Source organism: Vanessa atalanta, chromosome 24, assembly GCF_905147765.1.
Source record: "Vanessa atalanta chromosome 24, ilVanAtal1.2, whole genome shotgun sequence".
In the NCBI taxonomy this organism is placed as follows: Eukaryota; Metazoa; Arthropoda; class Insecta; order Lepidoptera; family Nymphalidae; genus Vanessa; species Vanessa atalanta.
In genome coordinates this window covers 7,177,675-7,188,892 of record NC_061894.1, presented here as the reverse complement: position 1 = coordinate 7,188,892, position 11,218 = coordinate 7,177,675, and the positions used below count along the sequence as shown (strand labels likewise).

The window sequence follows — 11,218 nt, the reverse complement described above, 5'->3', positions numbered from 1 at the left end:
CCGGAAAAAAATATATCTGTGAAGACGCCAATGCATGTTAGGTTAGCAGTAAGGTAACCTAAAATGCTCCATTCCTGAGATGTTAACAAAACATATTGTTATTATTCTAAGATTAAAATTAGGTTTATCATAAATTTCGAAACAAAGAGATCTTCGGCGCTCAGGGATGTACAGCACTCATGCTGATGAGTTAGTCTACCGCCAAGCGCAATATTTAATATTTTTGCGTTAGCTTCCAAGATTGGTCTCGCATTGGGATGTAGGGAATGGTCATCAGGAGGGCCGGATCCACCATATGGCTTTTTAGGCTTCAGCCCAGGGCCCCGTGAATTCAAGGGGCCCCAGCTAACTCAAGTCAAAGTCAAAAAATAGACGATAATACGAAAAAATCCATAACTTTATTTAATTAAACAGATCGTATGGTTTGCAGCCCTGTGAGTCGTGCAATTAATCAAACCCATTCAATTAATTTAATTCAAATCTACGTTTAGATACGTCTTAGATGGGCCCCTAAATAGTGTTAGTCCAGGGCCCCCTAAACTTTCGGTCCGGCCCTGGTCATCAGACGGCCCATTTGCCAGTCAGACATTTATCATAACTAAAACGATTTGTAAAAAAGCTGTTGAAGTGTTCCTTTGTTGCCTCAGAGCCAGTCCTCAAATTCCGACCCTCACTAAGAGGTTCCCGTAGATTTTAACATGTACTTACTATGTATTATAGTGTGCTGTGGCGAGTATCGCTGTGTATCAACCTTAAATTCCCTCCGATATTTAAATTCGGAGCCGCCACGTCATCATATCAAATCGAAGGAGGCTGGGACGCTGATGGTAAGCTATCAATAGTACTTAACATATATTAAATTAAATTGTTATTTTTATATAAAATATCTATGTGGGTGTAGGGCGGCATGATGCTGTCTTAGTCAAGACCGTCACCGCTGGCGCTCTCTACTCGTGTGTGAGGGAGTACATTTTATGCTTCATTACTACATGCAACCCGTCTGGGGTATCCCTCTCATCAAATATTCTACCGCCAAACAATAAGACTTAATTATTGTGTTCCGTTTTGAATAAATATAACATCTTAGCTCCCAAGATTGATGGCGCATTTTTATTTATTTTAATACTTAATATTTATTTTTGGGTTGTATTTAATTATAAATCTTCCGGACGTCCCGTTATGGTCAAATTTCTTCTTGAATATAAGGTTAATTGCTAATCTACTTAATGTAAGTCCTCCTCTACTTTCGAAGAGAAAGTTTGCAATGTAATTCATCGCTTCAATGCAGGTTATCAGATGCACGTGCTTTTCATCCGACGTGTAGGTTTCCTCACGATTCCGATTTTAAAAAAACACGAGATAAAATACAAACAAAAATTAAGCAACTGAAATTTCTAAGGCATTTTCCCGTGTTGAATCCACAATCTTCGCTTAAAATTCACTAGTTCGAATGAGTTTAACGATTGGGTTATGTCGACTAAAAAAAAACGACATTTGCATAAAAACCTCGTATATTTTCCTATGTGTAAAAAAGAAACACCTAGATCCAATTATCACGTGATTTAAAGCCAAAAATTTACACAAAATCGTCATAACTCATAAAATGATATAATTTATGATGCTATTATAACATAAATATAAAATATATTTTTTTTGATTATTCGTAACTAGCTAACAGTCCCGGCTTCGTACGGCTAAAATAAGTCTACACAATTTTAAGCCGTATAAATACTGGTTATATATAACGGATGTAAAAGACCTCGTTATAAGATTCGTGATTAGATGGATGAGACATCATATCAAACTCAAATAATATTTTACTCTTTTAAAATCGTTTATTCTTTTATTATAATTCCTTTATTCTTCAATGGCTGATGACTGTCAACCCGTGATCGACGTAATCCAGTCACCGCAGCTCCTTCCCTTTCACTCCAGCATACTAAAGACGATATTGTCATTCCTTTAAGTGTCAGATAAAGCTATAGATGGCATCTGCGACATATATTTGCTTATACAACGAACGCCTGTAAAGCTCTTATGGTAGGTCCACACGACACAGACTTGGCACAGTATTTTTTTAATAAAAAGTCTTTCGACAATATGTCTGTACGGACTTTTCATTACCTCCGACTTTTAGTTTTGAGGATGCAGAGTTTTTCAAAAATTTTCCTAGCAATATCGTTGCAAACCTCGATGCGAATAAACTGTTAAGCTGTTCTTGATAGTAAAATTATTGATAAAAAAATAATAATCATGATTTAAACGGTAAATGTACGTATAATGGGATCTTCAGATGGAGAAGGGCGGAGGATATAGGAGTTCCAAGAACTTCATATTTGATGGAGAAAAGTAGGGGTCGAAAAGTTTCAGTGGCAAAATAATAGATTTTTTTTGCGTCGAGTATTTGTTTTGCTCAGACTTTTCCAATATACCAAGCTTTGTCTGCGCTGCTAAGTTGCACATACAAAATTCAATAGAAGTCTGTGCCAAGTTTGTTTCGTGTGGACCCACCATTAGTCATAATTGTTTCCGACATCTTCAACAAACATCGTTACATTTCAGCCAATTTATCGCCCTCATGAATCACTCCGTACATTGGTAACCACAATTTTAATAAGGTTACCATTCGATTCTTTTGACTTTATCACGCTCAGGCAGACATGTGCGGGGGAGGGGGGTCTCTGGTCTCGTATAATATGTTTTGATAAAGTTGCATTTCTTAACTAATCTGTTTCTGAAAGGTTTTTTTATTGCAGGTAAAGGTGAAAATGTATGGGATAGATTGGTGCACAGTAATCCGGAATTATTTAGCAAAAATGCAACGGGTGATATTGCGGCCGATTCCTTCCACAAATGGCGCGAAGATGTTAAAATTGCAGCCGAACTGGGTCTACAGTTTTATCGGTTAATTAGTTGTATTTTTTTTTAATAGTCTTTTGTTTTCTTTCTTACATTCAAATGTACAAAGTTGGGAATCTCCTAGTGAGTTTTAAGAAAACTTAAAGCGGGAGGCCTCGCTCTTCCTTTAGTTCTATATGCGAAAATTGATATAAACATAAATTTAAACAAACATAGACAAACCTGACTAAGGCAAAAATGAAAATTAAATAAATACTTCTTTTACAAACGTGCATTGTAAGCTATGTATGTGATTATATATACATATATGTGTACTATATACGCATTTTTTTTAATTTCTTAACAGTTAAAGGCATTAATGTTATTATATTTAGAATTTATTTTATTAAACATTATTTTGCAGATTTTCCATAAACTGGGCTCGCATACTCCCAACTGGTTTTCCCAATAAGATCAACAAAGCTGGAGCGAAATATTACAGCGACCTCATCGATGCCCTCCTCGATGAGGGCATTGAACCGGTTATAACGTTGTACCACTGGGAATTGCCAGTGAAAATTCAAGATCTGGGTAAAGAAATTAACTAGAAAATATCGTCCTAATAAATCCTCGTTTTTTTTAAGATTAACTTGTAAAATGGACGCCGATCTTGGGTTCAATTTCCCTGATCGTGAGCCCGATGTTTCGAAGTAAAACAATCAGTTTTACTAAACTCCGATCGTTTCGAATTGGCGTCCCATCAAATTATGAACATGAAGAATTAAAATGTGCACTTATTTTTAAGGATATATGACCAATATACTATCTTTTATACAGTTATCTACGTTCAGCTGTCGCTTCGAAATGTTAAAAATTAAATCATTTAAAAATGGAAAACCTAATTAAGAAAGATTGCTAGCGAGTTCATTTGTCCATCAGTCAGAACATGTGTATCTTATCTGAAGATTGAAGCATCTCTGAATTCTCATGTGCTTTTGTGTTTATAACTCATGAACGCTCGGCAGTGTAAGAAAACATCGCGGGGGGCACCATTTTCGGATAATCTACCACAAGTCTATCCATCATCTTTTCCTCAAAGAAAGAACAGCCATCTATTGACTTTTACCTTAAGTTTACTAGTACACGTTATAGTGGTATATACCATTTTAATTGTTTAATCTCATATAATTTCCAGGTGGATGGACAAATCCTCTGATTGTTAACTGGTTCGGAGACTATGCGAGGGTCGTGTACTCTCTGTACGCTGATCGCATCAAGACTTGGCTGACCATAAACGAAGCAATCGTCGTATGCGATTATGGATACAATACTGGAGTATTTGCACCGAAGGTCAAGGAGCAAATATTTGCTCCAAATTTGTGCAATAAACATGCATTGTTAGCTCACGCTAAGGCTTATCGGATATACGAGACGGAGTTTAGGTCGAAGTTTAATGGTTAGATTTATATTACTTCGTTAGCTAAACTGTTATTATAATAGCTGATGGTACCACAATAAAGTTCGAGAACTTCTTCGGCGCATTTAAAAATAGTTTGCTAAAGCTATCCTATTTGAATGCTAATTTAATTTAATGGCCCCAATAAAATCATTATGATCTTCATGATAAATGTAATGTCTTCTTTATTCACCACAAGTATGACACTCACTAAAGATTTACAATTTATTTTTGTAATAAAATTAACATTGTAAAATAAGATAAGGTGGAGTCACATATGTCGAGAGACTTGATACTTAATTGTTATATTTTAAAGCTTACATATATCTATATAAATATTAACGAAATAATGGCTACAGAGTAAATAACAAAAATAAACACAACGCAGCGACAAATAAAAAAAAATCTAATTTGAATCGAAATAAATTACTAAGTGTTAAATATTATGTGATTTTACTTGTTATAAACTTGAGTCATTATTTGTTTCCACAGGAAGAATATCCCTCGCGAACAACTTAATATGGATAGAACCTCGTACGCCTAAAGACGAGGAACTAGCCAAGCTGGGCAGAGAATACATGGTGGGAGTATAAACTAGATTTAATACAAATCACCTTTAGTATAAAAACTATATATCATTAGGCCAAAGGAAGAAAAGCTTAAACGTCTAAATGATACTATTGGGAAAAGTGGTTTAAATTGTTTGCTTTTAAACCCATTTTTCTATTTCTCATTACAATGTATGCCGTCGTTTAATCTATGATCCATTTATAGGTGGGTCGGTTTGCTCATGCAATATTTTCCAAAAATGGCGGCTGGCCACCTTCTATTGAGAAGGTTATGTTAGAAAAAAGTCTAGCGCAAGGGTTTACTCACTCCAGGCTTCCTGCCTTCACTGAAGAGGAAAAGGAATTCATCAAAGGTATTTATATTTTAAGTCAAACTAGTGAATAAATAACGTATTATAAGTGGGTCGCCCGCAAAACTTTTATTCAAAAGATTTTTTATTAACTTCGAAACTTGTGACAGGTTTTGTTTTGATTTATAAACTGCGTTCCACTCAACTACATTTGGCGCCAAAATTAAGAAAAATCATTTAAATTAAATTTTTAATATCAAAAATTATCAAAAAGTAATTAGTTCAGTTAGAATTGGAATTTGTCGAAAACAATTTAATAAAATCCCATCAAGAGTCCTCTTTAATTTTCGCCACATCTGCGGCTGGAGCTCTTTAAAATGAGACGCTATAAAATCGGCTTACGCTAGTAATATATAAGATGTTCTTTTATATACATATATATATATATATATATATATATTCCTATTGAAACTTTCTCTTAGAACACGAAACATAATCGCATCCATTGCATTGGTTACATTACATTACATTAACAGCCTGTAAATTTTCAACTGCGGGCCTAAGACCTCCTCTTCCATTGAGGAGAAGGTGTGGAGCATATTCCACCACGCTGCTCCAATGCGTGTTGGTGGAATACACATATGGCATAATTTCGTTGAAATTAGACACATGCGGGTTTCCTAACGATGTTTTCCTTCACCGCCGAGCACGAGATGAATTATAAACACAAATTAAGCACATGAAAATACAGTGGTGCCTGCCTGGGTTTGAACCCGAAATCATCGGTTAAGATGCACCTGTTCTAACCACTGGCTATACTGGCTGGCCATCTCGGCTCTTTGCGTTGGTTGATTGATAGTATTCCATTATATAAATAATAATTAAATACCTAAAAGCGATAATTAAACTGACGCAGATAATAATTGCATGAATTAAGAAATTGCATTAAACTAAATCGTTAATAAGTTACGCTAATGTCTCAGGAACAGCTGATTTCTTAGCCATGAACTATTACACCACGTACACGATCAGACCGGGGAAGAAAAGAGAAATTACAGAACATATGTTCTTAAAATCAATACCCGACCTGGACGCGGTACTGGAGCCACCACCCAATTCGTATTATGGAGTATCCAGGATAATGCCGGTAACTATTTTTATTTATATATTTATTTATGAGTCACAAATCTTTAATACAGGCTAGAAGAAGTCTTTCATTCAAATCAAATCAAATATATTTATTGTTAATACATCAAATTACATACATCAAAGAGGCCCTGTACCCCTAAACTAGGAAAAACCGTATCTTAGGGGCCAGTGACTTCCCAATCAGTGTTTACATTTATTAGACTTATTATTCTCATGTCAATTCTAAATTCAATTTATTTATATAATTATCGATGTGTTTTTTTGAAGTGATAATTTATGGGAGTGTAAACCTCTTCGTTACGCAACGCGTTACGGCGCCAGTCTATCTGGCTTCCCTTCCTCTTATGCATACGGCTGCGGCAGGCAATAATAATGTACATAAACAAAATTCTAATGTATGTACATATTCAAGAATTGTTACCAAGAATTTATATTTTTTAATCAATAAAAAAAAATATTAGTGTACTAGCCGTGCCCACGACTTCGTGTGCGTTTGAATTTAACAAATAAAGTTGTTGTTTTAGCCTTGAAAAAAATATGTTATTTTTGTATATGCACCGTGTATACACAACATATGCATTTAGTTACGCTCCAATTTTATTATATGTATGGATAACCTCACCTTACATTAACCTCACCTATCATATTAATATACATATAATTAAAGTAATAGCCTAAACTTTCCTCATGTTAAACAATTTCAGTATTAAATAGTGATACTTAGATTAGTTTAAGTTCTCACTTCTGTCCCGACCCGAGACGCACGTATATTTAAAAAAAAATTAACAGTTCGTTTGTTTTCCAGCTTGATTTTTCTTTGATATCGCTGTTTATTTTTTCCTATTTCTAATAATTAATAATTAATCAATTCTGATGTTATCTTGTTAAAAATTAACTTAATTTTAAGATATACCCTCAAGGCATCAGGCGGCAGATGGTGTGGTTGAAGAAACAGTATGGTAACATTGACATCGTGATCACGGAGAACGGTTATTCCTCTAGAGGGCAGCTCGATGACTATAATAGGATTGACTACTACGAGAAGCACTTGGAACAGGTAATTTTTGTCACATATTGAGCGATCTTATTTAACTATCTGGTATAAATACTCTACTTCACTCCTCTCCAAATCAATTTCTTCTGCAGATGTGGGTTTAGTCAAGACTCGGGATTGGTTGGAACAGCAAAAAAAAATGAAGATCGTTTACGGTTTTTTTATCAACTAACCGTTTATTGGTTGTCTCGGTTGTGAGGCTATATACCATATTTTAATGGAGTGTGTTCGTAGCGAACTCCTATCACAATTAATAGATAATATTTATCTTGCAATTCCTAAGTCAGAGTCAGCCAAAACTATTTATGATGTAGGTAAAAATTTAAAATGTGTGAAACTAAACAATACATTATAATAGGCTATTTGACATTGCGAAAAATAAAGTGTCAATTATTATAATCAGTATATACTATGAGTTTAAAAATGCTCATTTATTAACGAAAGTTGAAAATAATAATTAATTTATTCAAAAATCCATTAATAAAAATGTCTTTTTTTAAACGTTTGTCACGTGACACTAAACGATCCTGATTGGTCGGGTTTATGACGACGTCACTTGCTTTTTTCATTAGCATTAGCAGCCTGTAAATTTTCCCACTGCTGGGCTAAAGGCTTGTTCTCCCTTTGAGGAGAAGGTTTGGAGCATATTCCATCACGCTGCTCCAATGCGGGTTGGCGGAACACGCATGTGGCAGAATTTCGTTGAAATTAGACACATGCAGGTTTCCTCACGATGTTTGTCACTTGCTTGTTAACCTCGTTTACCTACTGCATGTGAATTATATGTGCCACAGATTACAATACAGGCAAGTGACGTCACCGACCCTAAATATGGAATTTTTAATTTGATATTTTTCAGCAAATATATACTAGAATTTAAAAAAAAAAATCAATTTACTGGGTTCCTTAACCTCTACTAAATAATATAACATGGATTTTAAAAATCAGTCAAATAGTCTATTGATTTAAATATAAGAATATTTGTGTAAGCTACTAAAGTAACATAGTGACCCAAGTGACTCAGCTCTAAAGACGAAAAAACAAAACATTTTTATAAAGAGTTACAAGGTTGGACGAGGACAAAAAGTCGTAAGTGTATAATAACATAGTCGTCAAACTGAACACTGTATTAAGGATAATCAGTCCTCTCCCTGAAAAATAATTATTCACTAAATCCAATAATGTACTACTTAATATGACTAATATTGTAAATCTTTAGTAAGCGGTAAATACATAGATGTTATAGGTAGACCGACTGGCCCTTTGGAATACCTAAAGGTAAGTGGTCACCACCGCCAATAGACATTGGGCTGTAAGAAATATTTATTACGTCGCCAGAACGCTAGCAACCTGGGGAACTAAGATGTTATGTCTTTTGTGTCTGTAGTTACCACAGCTCATTCACCCTGCCAACCGGTACATAACTTTACTATGTATTGCTGTTTGGCGGTAGAATATCTTATGATTTGGTGGTACCTACCCAGAAGAGCTTGCACGAAGCCCGACCACATATCGCACCCCCGGTGCGAGACCGTCACTTTTACAAAAATTTTAAAAATGAATCCAATTCGTAATAAGTGTCCTGAAGCAACCCTTTACTTGGTGCAATAACCGTGCAATAACATATAGTTTCCGTAAGATAGTGTGAGTGTCATTATGGTTTTGGCGCGAATCACGGCGACGCTTGGAGAATGGCAAAGTTTTAAATGCTTCTCCTGAAAAATTGCATTTTCGCAAAAGTAACGGTCTCGCACTGGGGGTGCGTTATGTATACTGATCGTCTCGTCCTCAACAGTGAAGGAAACAATCGTGAGGAGGTCTGCATACGTCGGATCAAAATCTTCTTAAACGTATTGAAGCAGCGTGATCCAAGCTCCAAACTCCTCAAAAAAGAATTTTGCCCAGCATTGGGAAATTTTCAGACAGTGACTTTTATTTCTTACAGGTACATTTAGCAATGGAAGTCGACAAAATAAATATTACGGGATACGCGGTGTGGTCACTCATTGACAACTTCGAGTGGTTAGACGGATATTCGTAAGTTGACTCTGTATTAATATCGATAAAAAAAAACAACTTGTAACTAATACTTTACATACAAAAGAGTCTAAATGTACTTATGGGAAATTTATTTTCAAAGTTTATCAGACAGTGATACTTGTTCTTTTTCAATATAGAAAGGATTTCCGTTTATTTTTACAACAAGATACGATATTAATTCAGTTCTTTAAAAAGTCACTAGTTTAATTTCAACTCCTGGCTGAAAATTATAAACAAATATAATAAGACAAACGAAACCGCTGACTATCTTCTGCCGGTGTTCCCCATGTTATACAATATTTACCCGATGGAGTAGTAGTTGTTAGTTCAATATCAATAAGTAAATGTAAGAATGCTTTAATAGAATATACGAACATTCCAATAAACTAACGACGCCATTTTTTAAAATAGGTTTTATGAAAATTTCCGCTTGATGGTAAGTGCCACCGCCAGTCATAGATATTGGCGCCGTAAGAAATATTAACCATTCCCCATGATGAAGATTTTATGACACTTGAGCTTGAACGAGCCCTTAAAAATATTTTCAAAACAATCCTTAATAAATCCATTTTTGTACACTCCAGGTCAAAATTTGGTATATACGATGTCGACTTCGAAGATCCTGGTCGTAGAAGAACACCTCGGGCTTCAGCACATTTCTACGCATGCGTAATCAAAACCCGGGCACTTAATAATACTTGTTTGGATAAGGACTTACTCGCTGAGACTCGGAGCGCCAAGCGAAGAAATTCACGAAACAAAGCCGAAACTTTTGGAAGTGGCGTTTATTTTGTATTAATCTTGTCGCTTGTGAAATTTATTTTGTTTTATTAAGAACATTATAATATTTAAAGCTGTATTTCAACTATTATAATATGAATAAAAAAATATATATTTTAAAAAAAACCTTCCTCTCAAATTATTCTATCTATTAAAACAAAACCGCATCAAAATCCATTGCGTAATTTTAAAGATCTAAGCATCCACAGTGACAGACAACTCTAAGCGAGTTTGATTTATTCTATGTAACCTTGGCTTCGCAGGGGTGCAATGCTGATATTCTACCAAGATTAAATTAAATTATTAAATATCTGTCCTTTTCCATTTAATTTTAGTCATTTACTCATGTAGTCTTAGAATAAAACGAATGCCGAACGTATTTTTATAATCGTTTATTTAAATCTCACTTTGACTAACAATGTCGCCATTTATATATATATATATATATTGTCAAGACCGTCAAGTCTTCGCCTCCTATCTCAAACTTCTCACTTTTAATAAAATCATAATAGTTATTTGAGTCCGTTTGTAGGGGCTTAATACAACACAGTTTCGCGGTTCAGGATTCAAACACCAGGTCGAGTCGATAAAAGTTAGTAGAATAGGATAATAAAAATCTCAGACACTGGGTCCTGCGAATAGGGATGAACCCTACTGCAAGATAATACTGGCTCCGACCCTGGTCCGCCTCATATTAGGGAAACAATATTAAGGTAAAATTCTCTTACCAAAACGCATTCGCGTCGGAAACTTAATTTAATACACACTAGAATACTTTAGGTTCAATGTAAGCCTTTTGAGGGAAACGATACGATAAATAAAGAAACTTTGTACGATAGGAACACATAGCACATACGATAGGAACGCATAGAACTCTAACTTTAGAACACCTTTTTGCTTTGGAATAAGAACAATTAATTTAGAAATATTTAAATTTGAGTGTTTCACTAGCCTTATTTATTATAACTGTATTTTTAGTATTCCAGAAAAGAGTGTTGTATTTTATGTTTACGGAGAGGTTTGCTTGATAACTAAAAAATAA

General features: G+C 34.8%; 1 protein-coding gene across 1 annotated transcript; it reads left to right on the top strand.

Annotated features, from left to right (window-relative positions):
• Positions 1-709: 709 nt before the first annotated feature.
• Positions 710-10,230, top strand: LOC125073545 (myrosinase 1-like). Its single transcript, XM_047684406.1, has 10 exons — positions 710-827; positions 2,757-2,904; positions 3,263-3,429; positions 4,034-4,294; positions 4,787-4,875; positions 5,069-5,216; positions 6,137-6,300; positions 7,210-7,359; positions 9,302-9,393; positions 9,981-10,230. Exons 1-10 carry the CDS (start codon positions 710-712, stop codon positions 10,228-10,230), a joined length of 1,587 nt encoding a protein of 528 aa, XP_047540362.1.
• Positions 10,231-11,218: the final 988 nt, after the last annotated feature.

Bases quoted from the DNA above. Each gene is read 5' to 3' on its own strand.
- LOC125073545 (XM_047684406.1), top strand. From the start codon at position 710: ATGTATTATAGTGTGCTGTGGCGAGTATCGCTGTGTATCAACCTTAAA. The intron at 828-2,756 runs GTAAGCTATCAA...TTTTTATTGCAG, and splicing joins AGGAGGCTGGGACGCTGATG to GTAAAGGTGAAAATGTATGG. The intron at 4,295-4,786 runs GTTAGATTTATA...TTGTTTCCACAG, and splicing joins GTTTAGGTCGAAGTTTAATG to GAAGAATATCCCTCGCGAAC.